The 16,814-nt window shown below is 41.3% G+C and overlaps 1 protein-coding gene across 7 annotated transcripts in view; it reads left to right on the top strand.

Moving 5' to 3' along the window:
* The window catches only part of LOC142567959 (uncharacterized), a 176,646-nt gene that overhangs the window by 139,078 nt on the left and 20,754 nt on the right, over positions 1–16,814 (top strand). For all 7 annotated transcript variants that reach the window (XM_075678057.1, XM_075678060.1, XM_075678061.1 and 4 more), the window contains 2 exons: positions 960–1,078; positions 13,355–13,678. In XM_075678057.1, coding sequence (XP_075534172.1) covers positions 960–1,078; positions 13,355–13,678 — 443 coding nt within the window. The remainder of the gene's footprint in view (positions 1–959; positions 1,079–13,354; positions 13,679–16,814) is intronic.

A 16,814-nucleotide genomic window follows, 5' to 3' on the forward strand; every position in this document is an offset into this window, starting at 1 on the left:
CCCAGGCACAAGAACAGGCTCATACAGCCGAGTGCAAGCAGCAAGTGTGTACTGAGGATCCGGCAGCCTACCAAGCCATTGTAGGGCTTAACCCAGTGATAAACACCGGGGCCGCATGTTTGAGCTTCGCTGGTTAACCATCTGTACGGAATGCTTGGGGGGTGATTTTTTTTTTTTTTTTTTACCATATCATTGATTCCTACGGTACATGGAATTGGAATAATGTTTTTATTTTGGGGGCAGTGAGTCTTTGTAATGTGGTGGCACCTGGAATAAAATGACCCCACTACTTTCTTGTTTCTCCATCAGGTATCACTGCAAGCCGGAAAGAAGTACCCTATTGGAGCAGAATTTTGATTAAGTAACATTCGTATAGGGCTCACTGCTCTCTCTGCTGAATACGTATACCTGCCTCCATGTCGTATAGTGTGCATACTGAATTTATTTATTTATGAATACTGTTCGCTCTGTTACAGCGCTTTTACTGGAGTGGATAACAATTACGCATGCATACTAAGATGACAGCAGCACCAAGAATCGTATTAACTCAAAATGGTTTCTCGATCTCGTCCAGCTGGCTAACAATGCATGTGTCAGAAAAACAAAGACAGCAAAACAAAGGAAACAGAGGAGCACTTATACAACAAAAACCGTGAAAAATAATGACAGCAGCAGCAAATTACCAAAAACCAAGAAAACCAATGACTGGTGCACCAGAAAATACTTCTTAATGTCATTTCGTATCTAGTTGTCAAATACAAGAACATCATTAATGTTGTGCGTTTGTAAATTTGTCAACTGATGTGGTTGGTTTGCAGCAACATTTGAGAGCGAATTCCACGCATTGCTGAGCTCACTCAGCTCTATGGAAAAAACTAGATTTGCATTGTCTTGCATGACTGAACGAAAGAAGCTTGCACTGTCTTGATATGAGACTTTTTTTCCTTCCCCTTGCACAGACCCTGCTTCGCTCAGCTCACAGCAGCTTGTGCATCTTGCACGGCTCGTCTGTCACACGGCAGCTTTAACCACCGAGCACGCTGAACCAGCAGCCGACTTTTGCTACAAGTTTGCTTTGGTAACCACCTCGCTTACCTTTTGTGGCAGCAATCTGGGCTCTGTCGTGAGCCTAAATGGGGGATAAAGAACAGTGCTAACACAGAAAAGGACAAAGAAATAAGGCAGTTGCTTTTCAAGTATGAATGTACATCAACTTTACGAAGTCTATCTATTATTAAATGAGGGAATGGGGAAAGCCCTCAATTGCCCTTTTTGCTAGGCATGAAAGGGTTTTTGATGTTATCGGTGAGCACAATCCACGGTAGCTTTCATTGCATAATTACGCCAAAAACTAGGAACTACAAGAAGAGAAAAACTTCAACAGTGCTCTGCCTATGCTTTTCCATTTAATTATTTTTCTGTTCCTGTGTTCTATGTAATTCTGCACTGAAAGCTAATATGGATTAACGTAATTAACATAAAGTTAACATGCACCCCTGCACAATGTAGGCACTTTGCACAGCTGTACGGGTTATCAGCACCCGCATCACGGAATCTAGTGCTCACTCAATCAGTGGTGTCGAAATCGCAGCCCCTGCGACGGCTCTCTCAGAGTCAATCTCCAAGGCCATGCATCTATGTTCTGTAAGGGCCAGAGAGAATGAATCGAAGCAATTGCAGAAGACCGAGACATGTCATGGCTGCTATAGTTCTAACACCATTTCTGGGATATGCGAAGCCAGAAGCACTTCACAGCATGTCCTTGGAGGCCACTACAGGAAACTATGAATTATCTCGATGGATGTGTGCAGGCTTTTCAAATTATCCAGTATAATTTGCATACTAAATTATGGGGCTGCACAAGTTCCATGAATTAACTGAATTTTCAAATAAACCAAGGTTGAATTATTGAGGTTTTACTGTATAAGGAATTGTTGAAGCCTGTTTGATTTTAAGGCTTGGGTCAGAGTGCATCAGCAGCCCTATGTTTTTGAGCGATAAAGAGGTTGAATCTCTTGCTAGGTGATGTGAGCATGCAGGTCAAATGTTGTCTCTTAAAACCCGTTTATAGGAATGAAATGCTGTTCTCTTCAAATGCTTTGAAGAGACACTAAAGAGAGAGAAAGCAATTTGAGCTGTTTTAGTAAATTGCCTTTCTGTGATACCGAGAGTGACACTTCACTGCAAGAAGGGGCTTGCCATGCCAGAAAAGATGCAAGAACCAAGGACGGGTAGCACCGCCACCTTGGAGTTCCCACAACAGCTTGCCGTGACGTCACACATTTTGACAGCGGCTGCTTGGGCCTAGCCGATTTTTTTTTTATCGGTGGAGATGGGATTGCACCAAACTGTAAAGGATAGAAAGACTGAACATGGCAAGTCTCGAGAACCTTTACTGAGTCGTCATGACCCAAATATTATGAGGCCCTTCGAAATCTGTGATATCACAATGACATGTTGGTGCTGGGATTTCAATTTAAAATTCAGAAAAGTGAAACATTGCCTTTCATTTTATTGTCTAATAATCAGCCTCCCTGTGCAATATTAATGAAGCTACAGAACTTCGAAAAAATTCTTTGAGTCTAATCTGACTTAAGTGTTTCTCTTTATGGTCCCTTTAAAAGGGGCAACTTGCAAAACTGCTATATCTGTTTTGGGTGAAAAGTCGTGAACTTTTAAACAAGCTTTGTCCTTTGTTTTCTTAAACTTACTGATGTTTGGTAATTTTTGTAGAAACAGTAAGGCCATAAATTGCATTTCTGCTTTCTGCAGTTGGTAAAATTCAGCTTTCTCTCTTAAATGTAGCAAATTTTATACAAACTTGGTTCAACAGTTGTCTAATATGTGACAGTTTTTTCGTTTCACATGTGTCCCAGCAATGCACAAATATCCATTGGACGTACTACAAAAAAGCAAATAACCAAGACAAGTTTAACGACGTCTAGTTCACATCTATAATATGTTCCACTAGTACATGGCAGTCAATGGTCATCCAAAGGACGTCGAATTTCTTTGTGATTTGGGCATCTCTTGCACATCCAAAGTGTATTTGCATTGATTGTACATTGTGACTAGATGCACACACCATGCTGCACAGATGCAAGTAAATTGTCTGTAATGCCACACAATGAGATGCTTGAGAGGAAAAATTGTGCTTTTGCCTGTTCCAGCATGGGGCATTGACTTTCTTTTGGAGGGCAGCTCTTAGGCGGCCATTTCTGTGTCAAGCGTCAGCGTTCCCAGCGTAACTATGTGAATAAGGACAGCGGATGAAAGAGCGCATCGGGGGCTGAAAAAAGCGGAGAAAGCAAAGATGGCTCGAGAAGGAAAGGGGGGGGAGCAGGGTATGGCAGTAGCGTCAGAAGAAAAGCGTAGCGCCGCACAGTCGTAATGTCTGCGGTGACAACTACTGCAAGATGGTGCCAGAGTAGTGCACTGTCGTCTGTTCACTGATGAGTTCTTTGTCCTTCTTCGGTCACTGCATTTCACCAGCTATCAAATGTAAACATTATCCCTCGTCGTACTTCATGCTTGCATGTATCAGAAGTTTCTCGACTGTTATCGATACAGTCGAGCCCACTTATAACAATATTCAAGTACCACGAAAATTCTATTGTTGTAACTGATAATTGTTATAGCCAGGTTGCACGAAAAAATCAAAATAGGGGGATGGCAGAGCTGATGTGAGAGAGCTATAATGGCGGGGAGGCCATTGCCCCTCCCCATCTTCCGTCCATTTCCTCCATCTGGCTACTGAATGTGTTTACTCATTTAACTGCTTCCTGGGCGCTCCAATCGCGTATAACAAGCCGCGGCTGTCGGCGTTAAACAATAGCAATGGCACTGCTATAACAACTGCAAAGAGGTGTCACGGGTAGCAAGCGATATGCGAGCACCGCCGAGGCATCGCTTTGGTAGCCCTGAAAGGGGTCTTTTAAAAATTGCGAGAAGGCTGCCGCGGCAGCCTGTCATCTTGAGAAATTCAGAATAAATGGTAAGGAGAGATCGCCACAAGCATCTCGCCACGTACTTCTCACTGGCTTGTACGAGAAAGGCCTATGTCCGTCAGCCTTGCACGCTGTACGCGAAGCTTGCCGCCATCCTTCTCCAAGGCATCCAAGTGCTCCACATAGTGCAGCGGAAAGGTTCCTTGCCTGTGAGGACAATGTTGAGGCAGCCTGCCCTACCACATCATCGCTGCTGTCATCGCCGTCGCTATCTGATGTAAGCATGTTCGCGATGATCGTTTCATCGGTTTGAAGCACTTAGTTTCCAAATCTATAGCTGCACCCTTTCTTTTCACCGGCAACATCGTGCATTGCCGATGCTCAGCGGGTGTATCTGCCATCTTCTGTTTCAGCGGCGGGTCAAGCGACACTGAGAAACCACGTGGCCTGGAATGACTTTGACGCAACCAACTAATGCGAACGCAAGCGATTAAGCTGCTCGCAGAACTGCGCTGAGTGAGGGGAGAAGTGGTTCTTGAGAGAAGGAGGAAAGGCTAGCACTGTCTTCTGCAACCCTTGCAGGAGCATGGCTCAGCGCCAGCAGACAGATGGAGCAGGGAGTACAGGATGAATGACAAGCCAGTGAGCAACATGCGAGCAATCTGCTTGCGGTGCAGTTGGCATGGCCCATTTGTGTTTCGGAAGGTGGGGCGGCGTAGAGCTATGGGCGCAGCCCATTTGTGTTCGGAGGGGTGGAAGGATGACGAGAGAGAGCCACACAAAGATGGCTGGAAAATGAGCGCGCGACGGCTGTTGTAGCAGCGGTCCATCGTGCAGCAGCTTGAATTTCTCATTTTCCTTTTTTCTGTTCAAGGATTTCGCATTTCACTACCTTTCGGCTCAGACACTCAGCAGCCAGACTTCATTGTTATAACCGATAATGCCACATTGGGGCACTGTAGTAAGCAGGTTATTTCACCATGGAAGACATGCAAAAGTTGAGGGTGCAGCAGCTTCTCATTGTTATAACCAACATATTGTTAAAACTGGTATCGTTATAAGTGGGTTCGACTGTTGTTCTATCCTTTGGTCGTTGTCACCAAAGCTTTTTGTAATCTGATTCTGTGCACGACATCAATTGCGCAGTACTTTTTGGTAGCCGTGCGGGCACCAGTGATTACGCTGGAACATTCATTGAGTCATAAATAAAAGCCGATGCACTTGATCCGCAGATAAGATTTTCCACTATCGCCGACTCTGCTGCATGTCTCTGTCAAATTCTTTGCCTCAATATGTTGCAAAACGAAAACACGTATAGAGCTGCACTCAAATTTTACATTAGGGAGTAACGTAATTAGTGAATTTCTTTCCCCATCATGCCCATGTTTGAGATCCTACAAGAGGGAGAATGTGTTCCTGAATTGCAAATTATCAATCTGTTCATTTTGAAAAGATACAGCGGGAAATATTAAAGCCCAGAATTTCACTCACTGCATTCATTTTTTGCAATATGGTTATGAGTGGCAATTTTGCACAACCTCTGCACACACTTCTGGACACTGCACCTCGGAAGCCAAAACTTTCGGTTTCGGTTACATAATTTATTTCTCGCACACAAACACTATCTTTTTCACTTATATATATATATATATATATATATATATATATATATATATATATATATATTAGTACACTGTAAAAAATATGTAATGTTTAACTTGCCGACATAGTATGTAATGAAAAAAGAAGCATGAACTCGCAATATCTTCACATCGCCACTGATATCAATGCAGCGCGCGCCTTGGCACCATGTACAACACAAGTGCAAGGTAGTTTTCCACGCACGAGCAGCGTGAAGTGTGCTTCATCTGTGTGTCTTTTTGACTTTTGTTTGGTAGACTATGGCCCAACTATGTATATACTAAGCAGACTTGTGCAGTTGCATACTGAAATTTAGAGCTGGGCTTCTGACTGTGTTTTGTGGTGTTCGTTCACCTTGCAGAGTGCTTATAGAAATTTCCTGAGGGAAATGGTTTTGTGGGTTATTTTAAGACATATTTGTATCGCTTGGTTTCTGGAGCTCCTTTTCCAGTATCAAAAGTGTTTCTCCCTCGCTCTTTCCTTTTTTTTTTTTTTTTTTTTTGCAAGGCAGCATTATGTGTTTAGAGCATTCTGGTGTGACAAGCTGCATCAGCAAGTTGCCTGTCAAGATGAAAATTCCATCTTGGGATTCTGCTTGCATGTATTTTCTTTTAGTATATATATTTTTCAAATTTAGCTAGGAAGTACTGGCTTTCTATCTTGAATCTCATTGCACCAGAAGCAGGTGCTGGCATGCAGGCCATACCCTTTTGGTCATTCATTAGCACATGGTATTACTACTTCCTACTAAATAGTTTCAATGTGTATTAAATGTAATTGTGGCATTGTGACTGCTACTCATTTTGTGAGTGTTAACCCACTTTTCCCATTATTTTTGTTTTATTGAAGTTGAATTTTCAAGAATTTTTTTTTATAGAAGTTGCCTAGTATTTTTACATCTATGTTTCAACCTGTTTGTATACAGTTAGAACTTGCAATGAATATTTTCATACATGTGCCTGGCTGGGTGCCAATCATTTTTGTAATTAAGCTTTATCAATTGTGTAAATAAAACGTAGCATCGATGTGACATTGCGAGTCTCACTTGTGTGCTTTACCTAGTGCTCACTGAACTCGCTCTTATCATGTTGCCATTGCTTGATTTGTAATGATTTACAATGATCAAAATACAGATCTACGATTTTGTGAGCCCATTTTTCACATTTTGATGAGCGCTATAACTATATATAATAAGAAAGATACCTCATGAGTGTTTCAATTTATATTTTGACATTTACATGTTTGCACATTAACAAAATATTTGAAACAAGCTCGCCAGCTACTGCTTACAACAGTGGTGACTGTGACAATAATGTGCCTCAGCAGATGTACCATCGAGGCCGAATGTGAACAGCGGAGCGTGTGGCGAAAACATAACTAAAGACACAGTGCATGCCATTCGCCAGTCATTGTGCACATGAGTGGGCATGTGGGTCTTGCGCAGATCGTGCAGTGCTGCTCGCCCTACTGCAGTAAACGTCCCCTGTATTTTGTCTAAGTTATTTTCTCATCCCGCTGTGGCAGTGCCATTTCCACCTGGCAGTACACTGTTACAGTGACTAGCACCATCGCTGCATCTGTAGCATGATATAGCTGGCACGCACCTAGTTTCCCATGCTTTGCTTTTGTTTCCACCATCAAATCTGCCATTGTCTAGTCATAATTTGAATAGCCTAAAACTGTGTTACACTGGAGGAGTAGGAACACTGCTAGCTACCTTAACAGTAATCGCAGGTAGGAATGGTACTGCAGTGGTGGGATGAGAAGAGAAGCTTCAAACAAACTACAGGGGACGTAATCGGAGTAGGAACAGCAGCCTCGCACTGCACATCGAAACCACACCCAGTGAACCATTTATGTCCCATAGCTGTCCATAGAACATCATATTTTAGACATTGCACACACTCTATAGATATATATTTCTCCAAAGAACATTACAAATACATACTATGGATAACCTAAGTCCCATCCTGATCACGTTGCTGTCACATTGAAAAAAATCTCACAGCTGAACATAAGTGACCTGTAATAGATGTTCCTTTTAGGGATGAAGGAGGACCATAGAACATCTAATGGATCTTTCCTGTTCACGCTATAATGAGCTGTATACCTGCAAGTGCCGCAGCAGGTGTGCTATCGAATACAAATGAAATGCGAACAGAAGAGTGTATGGCCAAAGCATAACTGAAAACAAAGTGTGTGGCGTTGGCTAGCCATCATTATGGACATGCACGCGCATATGGTTTTGACGCAGAATGCGGGGCTGCTTGTCCTAGTGCGATTGTGGCCCCTGTATTTTGTGTGCAGGTTGTATTCGCACTCCACCATTGCAGTACCATTCCTATCTGCGATTACCGTTAAAGTGGCTAGCACTGTTGTTGCTCCTTTAGTGCAATACATTTTTGGTGCTATTCAAATTATGATTAGATACTGGCAGCTTTGATGGTGGTAACAAAAGCAAAGTAACACATGTTAGGAAACAGGTTGTTTGCCAGCTATATTATGCTACAGATGCAGCAATCGTGCTAGCCACCATAACAGTGTACTGCCAGGTGGGAATGGCACTGCCGTGGAGAGATGAGAAAAAACAAATTTCGCTCGAAATACACGTGACGTTTATATTATGACGTTTAGTAGGGCGAGCAGCGCTGCACTTTGCACGAGAACCACATGCCCATGCACATGCAGAATGAGTGTCCAACCACATGCACTGTACCTCCACCTGTACTGTGCTGAGGCCTGCTAATCCCACAGATACCACTACTGTTGGCAAAGGGCTGGTGACCTTGTCTGAAATGTTTTGTTAATGTGTAAACATGCTAATGTCAAAATATCAATTGCTACATTCGTGAGGTATTTTTATCATCAGCAAAATCCTTAGATGGCTCATGGGTAGAAAAATCCAATGTCTGGCATTATGGCACCAAAATGGGGTGTTAAACCCTCAACCTTTGGTGGAAGTCGAACACATGACTTTTGGTGTTAATGCAAAGTTAATTAAGACACTCCAGCCCACAACAACACATGGAGATATGGACGAACCGGCCATTCTAAATAATATGGGGAAGGTCAAATCAAATCAAGCTTTATTTCCTTTTGAGAGAGGAGGAGGTGGGACTAAAAGCCATGAGTACAGCTTGACAGAGGTCCCTGCGCCCTTATTTTTGGCATGACAGCGTATATAGAAGATATACAACTGATTACATTGCACATAGCATAGAACATATATTTGTTTTTGGAATAACAATAAAATACAAGCATAAATACATGTCATAATACCGATAAAAAAATTAAACTTCCCTAACACAGCTAGTATAATAATAAAAATTCAACTACAATATAGTTTATGATATCACAAATAATAGATGTTACGTCTTATACTTATCATTTAGACATTGTCGATAAGAAAAGTCTGATCTCATTGTTTGAGTAACAGAATGGGTCAAATGATTCTTGATGCAACTTATTTATTAAATGCTGGAGGGCATTGGATAAAGATTCTTTATAATAGTTAGCTCGTGGGGTTGGTACAAACCATAATTCTTTGTTTCTCGTGTGGAGTATACTTTTATGTGCATGTACGTTTACAAGGTCAGTTATGTATGTATTGTTGTGCTTGATAGATGTTTTATAACACAGGAATAATCTATTATCATATAATTGATGCACATGAGAAATATAATATTGTACAAACTCTTTAGTCTGATCATTATAAGGTAAACTTGCAATACATCTTATAGATTTCTTTTGTAGTAGATGTATTTTAACCTTGTTAGTAATACCTGTTGTATTCCATACAAGATGACAATACTGAAGCAAGGAAAGCACCAATGAACTGCAGAGTAAAATTTTAATATTTACAGGGAGTATATTTCTTAGTCTAGTAATTATACCAACTGCTGAAGAAACTTTAGAACAGTCAAGGTACTCTACATGTTTGTTCCTAGTTAAATCTCTTGGGAAGAAAACACCCAGGATTTTAATATTATCAACTTCTATTTTATCATTAACCCATGCTTATATTATGTAATCTGGGGATAGTTTTGCCCTTAGATGCATGTAGGACAACTTTTGTTTTACTAGAGTTTAAGGATATTGGCATCAGCCCAATGTTTTATTTTTGCAAGTGCACAATTGGTTTTGCGTTCAATATCAGCCGCCGACATACCCGTCATAAAAACAGACGTGTCATCGGCACAAGAAATAAATTGGGCATCCTCGTAGCAGAATGCAGTGTCATTTACATAAACTGTGAACAGCAGCGGCCCCAAAATGCTGCCTTGAGGTAGTACTCCAGTAAGTATTGACAGTAAGGGTGATCTGTTATTGCTTACATCGATATATTGAGTTCTTTGGACAAGGTACGATTTCAGTAGATCGTTTGCTATTCCACATATTCCATATTGTTTAAGCTTAGAAAGGAGAATGGAATGACTTATCGTGTCGAAAGCCTTCGAGAAGTCTATATATATATATGCACCTAAAACATACAGTCTGGTACTGAAGGCCTGTACAGTTATTTCTTTCTGAGCCAAAAGTGTTGTTTCAGTAGACCTGTGTTTCCTGAAACTGTGTTGGAAGTCATGCAGCAATTTGTGGCCAGTAAGATATGTGGAGATTCTAAAATACATAATTTTTTCCATACCTTTAGATAATACAGACAAAATCGAGATTGGATGGTAGTTGTTAATAACTTCCCTATTGCCACCTTTAAACACTGGTATAACTCTGGTCGAGAGTCAAACCCGCTACCTTCGGTGGTAATCAAGGTGAAGCTAGTTAAGATAGTGTTAAGTCATTTGAACCCACGACATTGGGTGTTAATTTTTAGGGCAAATTAAGGCACCTTTATTTAGGGTAGAGTTAATTATGGCACTTGAACCTTCAATCCTTGGTGGGAGTTGAACCATGATCTTTGGTATTAATTAGGGTAAGTTAATTGTGACACTGCTAATTAAGGTAGCATTGATTATGAACCTTCAACCTTTGGTGGAGGTTGAACCCACGAATGTTTGTGTTAATTAGGACAAAGTTAAGTTAGGCACTCAAGCCCACCACCTTTGGTGGGAGAAAACAATAGAAAATGCATTCGAATGAGAATGACAGGGAATTTAATGAATGTCTTGAGTGCCTAGGCTTTCGCCTTCGTCCTCTTTTAGCGTGTGCTAAAGTGACTGTCAAATTTTATATATAGTCTTAGCGCTCACCCAAATGTGAAAATAACTCGCAACATTGTAGATCTGTATTTTGATCATTATGAATTACTACAAATCCTGCAATGGCTACAAGAAAAAGGCAAGTTCAGTAAGCACTACGTAAAGCACACAAGTGAGTCTCACAATGTCATATCAACGTTACTTTATTTTATTTATGCAATTGATCAAGCTTTATTGCAAAAATGATTGGCACCCAGCCAGGCACATGTATGAAAATATTCACTGCAAGTTCTAGCTGTATAAAACAGGTTAAACGTGGGAAAAAACAAAGAACTTCAAAACAAATTCTTGAAAATTCAACTTCAATAAAACAAACATAATGAGAAAAGGGGGTTAACACTCACAAAATGAGCAGCAGTCACAATGCCAGAATTACCTTTAATACACTGAAACTATTTAGTAGGAGGTAGTAATACCATGTACTAATGAATGACCAAAAGGGTATGGCTTGCATGCCAGCACCTGCATCTGGGGCCACGAGATTCCTTGAATCTGTTGAATTCTCTTGAATAGAAAGACAGCACTTTTTAGCTATCTTTAAAACTATATACTAAAAGAAGATCCACACAAGCAGAATCCCGAGATGGCATGCTCATCTTAATAAGCAACTTGCTTAGGCAGCTTCTCGCACCACGAAAGTGCCAAAAACATGATGCTGCCAGAGACTTAGACATAAGCACTGCAAACGAGAACTATCTCTGACACTTGAAGAGGAGTGCTAGAAACCAAGCGATACAAACATGTCTGAAAATGAACTACCAAAACGTTGCCCACAGGACATTTCTATAAGCGCTCCACAAGGCGAACAAATGGACCACAAATAGTAGTCAGAAGGACAGCTCTAAATTTTGAGTACGCAACTGTACAGTTCTGCCTAGCATATACGTACCTGGGCCATGGTCAACTGAAGAAAAGTCATAAAGATACACCAATGAAGGACACTTCATGCTGCTTGAGTGCAGTAAATTATCCTGCACTCGTGTCTGTGTGCTGATTTGATATCCGTGGTGATATCCGTGATGTGAAGTGAAAGATATTGTGAGTTCAAGTTAGTTTTTCTTTATAATCTGTCCAAATATATCAGAAAATTAATGATTACATATTTTTACCACCATACAATAGGTATAACTGAAGAAGAAAGGGTTTATGTATGAAAAAAAGTGACGTAACCTCAACCAAAAGTTTTGGCTTTTCACGCGTGGTATCCAGCAGTGCATGCAGAGTTCATGAAAAACATGCAAAATTGCTACTCATAACCACGTTACAATTAACTGAAATTCTGGGCTTCAATACTTTAGCTTGAATCTTTCCAAAATGAAGAGGAGGATATTATGCCATTCAGGAACCAATTCTTCCTCTTGTAGGGTCTCCAACATGCACATGATGAGAAAAAACAAAGTAAATGCCCCACCACAGTGCTGGAACAGACAACAGCATGATTTTTCCTCTCCCAGCATCTTATTGTTAGGCATTAGAGACAATTTGGCTGTATCTTTGTCGAATGGTGTGTGCATCTAGACACAACACACTGTGTACTATCAATGCATGGAAGCTTTGGATGTGCAAGAGATGTCCAAATCGCAAAGACATTCGACGTCCTTTGGATGACCCTTAGCTGCCATGTACTAGTGGAACATATTATAAATGTGAACTAGACGTCGTTAAATGCCTTGGATATTTGGTCTTTTGTGGTAATTCCAATGGATATTTGTGTTATGCTGGGCATGCATGTGTATGTACAGTGGTGCTGTCAGGCGCCGCACACTGTGCTTTCAGTCATGCCTCAGCCACACGCTCTGCTGTTGCCATTTTATTTGTATCCAATAGTGCGTTCGCTGTGGCAGTTGCAGGTATGCAACTCATCATAGTGTGAACAGGAAAGATCCATTATATGTTCTATGGAACTCCTGCATCCCTAAAATGAACATCTATAAGAGCTCGCTTATGTCGAGCTGCGATATCCTTTCAACATTACAGCAGCGTGATCCGAATGGGACACCTGCAGGATACTGCACTGATGCAGGCCCACCGATCACCATCTGTAAAGATCACCAGCTAGGCCTCGACTTCATCACTCTAATACTGTATCTCTGAGTATAATCGTACTAGTAACTGAGCATTCTCAGTAAAATGTTTCTGTCACATTCAGCATTGTTTATTACACTTAGTTGCTACATATTTTTTATTTGGTTGATTTGCTGCAAAACATATGGAGTAATAAGTAAGCCAATGGTGGCATGAAATAAATGCATGCAGTCCTGCATGATGCAGGTGCCACATTCTTGTCCTACAGAAGCAGATTACTTAAAAGTACTTCTTGCCTGCATTTTCTCAAAATTGCGCACAACTGTAACAGCATCGGTAGCCTATGCAAGGCGTGCAGGCATCTGTGCTAAAATACAGTAAAAGGACTGACGGCCTGGCTAGTTGGTCTGTCATGCATTTGCCCTAATTTTTTTCCCCTGTGTGTCTTCAAATATTTTTTGCACTAATAGCGATAACTTTACTCGTGAGAAAAAATTAATCTGCTTTTGATATCTTCATCACAAGGTGAGTGACAGCGCATTCCTGGAAGGCCTGTTGAGCGGATGCCGCGAGTTGTACGCGAAGCGACAGGAGCTGATGGCCCCACTCGAGCGATCGACGGACGTGGCAGTCCGCTGGATGCCGTACGTCTCCTTTTTGGCCCAGCTTTTGGTGGCATTCGTGTCATCAAACGGCGATGGTGCCACTGCGGCCCGTGACACTGTCAAGACCAGAGATGGCAAGAGGTCAAATGTCATCTCGAAAAATACTGTGCGATCCCTGGCCATTCTGCTGCACTGCTGCTTTCATAACATGCTGTGCCCACCATCCCTGGACAGCTTTGACCAGGCAAGAAATTGTTTGCCCCCTATTGTTCACTAGTTAAAGGGACACTAAATAAAATATTAAGTCCCACTGGATTGAAGGAGTAGGCTTTCATAATAACAAATTTCTCATTGGTAGTGAGAGGAAAATTTTTAATCGCAAAAATGAAAAATTGGAGTGGCGCCACCTGTTATGGACCATGGTCACGTAGTGGTGACAGTGAAGAAACACAGCAGCAAAACTCTGAAAAACAACTAACTAACCTGTGCCCACAACAACAAGTTACACTCAAAGCACTATGATAGTGTCAAACAGACAAGTACACATGTCACTGTGGTAGCTCTCATGTAATGTCAGCACGCACTGGCTGATTGAGAGAGCAGCATAGAGGGAGCTCACGTGGAAATTACGTCAATTGGTTCTGGCACAGGCAATTAAAATTGAGAAGCAGCAGCAGGACATTCGTCTGCAATTTTCTACGCATTATGGTTACATATTTGCTTAAACAAAATGAAAATAGGATTTTAGACAATCTATCGATCTAGCTTGACCTAATATCTTACTTTAGTGTCCCCTTGGAAGAAACTGCACACTTCTACTTTAGGAATTCAAGAATGCGAAGCAGACACTCACAATTAACGCATAGGACTGGAAGGGTGTCATCTGGTCAGCACAATGTATCAAACCACAATGCATACAAAGCACAGTGTATCATTATTGATATGCCGAGTTCGTTACCCGAAAATTCTGATTTGGGCACTAGAAGCTTAATGCAAAGCCCATAGTAGCATTTTTGATACGTTAGAGCGAAGTTTCAGTTGAGAATAATTCAAAAACCAATTACTAATTAAATAATTAATAATGAGAACAATTGTTTATAGCACAAATAATAATTATAATTTTTTGGTACGAATGTGGAATTGCCTTTGGGCTTTGCGGTGTTACAGGGAAGACAGAAACACTAAATCACTTTATGCTGACCAGCATTCTTTCAACATTGTCTTTTCGTTATTTGGAGGTGAGGGGTTCATTGACAGAAGCAAAACTGAAGGACAAACCTTGTATTGTTCGAATTTCGCTCTAGGACCCCTGCACCGGTATGCCACTTCGACATTGGGGATTACTGAAGTGCTTTCTTGTATTTGGGCTGTTCTGGCGTGCATTGAAAATTTTTAGACCTTGCCAATTTCACTGTCTTCAGTAGGACTTGTTGGTCCATTTGGTGCAGGTTCGTCTTAGTAGAAATGGCGCAGAAGAAGGCAACTCATAAGATTAGGTGATCGGGCACGATACCTGCCCTGGCGTCTTCTTTCGGGCCATTTCTTTGTCTTTTGCTTCTTTAGAGTGCAGCATAGCCTGTCTTGGTCAGTGAATAAACTGAACCCAAGCAGATGCCCTCAATATCGCTGATGTGGGTGCGAGCCAGTGCGAGAACTTCCATCTGGCGTTGTCACCCGTCTTTCATTCTTGTCTCTTCTGGCTTGTCTCAGCTTCCTCTCACGTTAACAAATACTATTTTGGTATTGTAGAAGCATAATTTACTGATTTAGCTCAACCTAATTTTGCTAATGCAGCTCATCCTGTTTTTCTCTTGAGTGTTCGTCTAGTGACCAGGCACAGTAGCACAGACAGATGTCTTCACATTCAATGTGGTATTGCATGCCTGCCAATTCTCTGAAATTGTTCGTAAAGATAACACATTTTTGGCAAGTTCTATGATTGTACAAATGTTCCGTCAAGTTCTATAAAAAAATATTTTGTTTGCAAAAATGTATTAATGGTGTTGAAGGATAGGGCAAGCATAATTGAAGAAAATAAATGCACACGAGAAGCTCCAATCAGGGATGGAGGTGCCTGCGCCAAAACACTAATTTAGAATGAAGTTGCCAAATTTAGCAGGGCGTGCATGTCCATTGGCAACCACACAGCCATAGACATGCTTTGGCTAGTGCTTATCTCTGCAATCCAAGCCTAAGCAATGTGTTTCAGTGTTACGCCTTCGGAATGTGGGTGTCTTTGGTGGCCTAATTGTAACTAGGCCATAAGAAAATTATAACCATTTTACCCTACACTATGCATTACGAATGTTTAGTAAGAGTATTGCGCATATGCGGACCAGCTAAAGATGAGTTGAACTGGCCCTCATTTACTGTGGCATTCAGGAAGTAAAGCCACACTGAATGAATAGGGTCAAACAGTCTGCTCAGGGTGTATGTCATCAGTTTCGTTATAAATTTTGGCCCTCAGTTTTGCATTCTATGGGTACGTCTGCATGGATTAACCCTGTGCATGTGACGTTCTAGATCTATTTTGCACATGCACCACGTCCGGTTACCGGGATGATAGTGCATGATACCAACAAATGACCTGCTCGCTTTCATGAAACTTCTTGGTCACAAATATCCAGTCGCAACCACAATCGTCATTCAAATTTTCACTCAGGCTGTACTATATTCTGCCCAGCCACACCGCACAAGATCAGGCTCTTGCCACCGCAAAAAGCAAGCCAAGGATGTAAAGTTTCATAATTAGTCAACCTTAGTTGAAATTGTGGTCATAATTAGATGTTCGGCAAAACCGCAAACCTCCGAATTTGTGTTTGCGACAACAAGGTCCATGACGCGATTTGCGTAGATCGAGTCCAAAAATTTTGATAAACCTTTGTTTGGCAAACAAAATGTCATTTGCCGTTGTACACTGCGTTTATGGAGCCTGTGGCGGAACCGCAAAGAAGCCCAAGTAATCGAGCTTATTCAAAATATTGAGACGACGATACAGACTTGAAAGCCAGTAAACATTTTTAGCCCTTTATTATTTTCAAAAATGTCTTGAAGCTTTTTCTCGGCAAGCGATGTGAAATACTGGCAAACATGCAATGACCAGTGCGTCACTTCACATTTATTCTGCGGTATTCTGCTATCTTAACTGAAAGTTGCCAAGAAATAAAAGTTACCCGAGGGCTCTACGTGAACTGTGTTCACTGAACCTTGATGGGTGTTGTCCATGGTGGCCGCTGTGAATATTTCTCATTCATGCAACAGTAACATTCAGCAACATGCGCATGTGGTGTGTGTTGCTTCACTATGTCCTGTGTGTTTAGCCCCCTAAGTTTTTAAAACAATGCATTACCAACTAGCCCACCTATTTATTCTTTTGAAAC

The sequence above is a fragment of the Dermacentor variabilis genome, unplaced genomic scaffold (assembly GCF_050947875.1).
Source record: "Dermacentor variabilis isolate Ectoservices unplaced genomic scaffold, ASM5094787v1 scaffold_15, whole genome shotgun sequence".
NCBI classification, from domain to species: Eukaryota; Metazoa; Arthropoda; class Arachnida; order Ixodida; family Ixodidae; genus Dermacentor; species Dermacentor variabilis.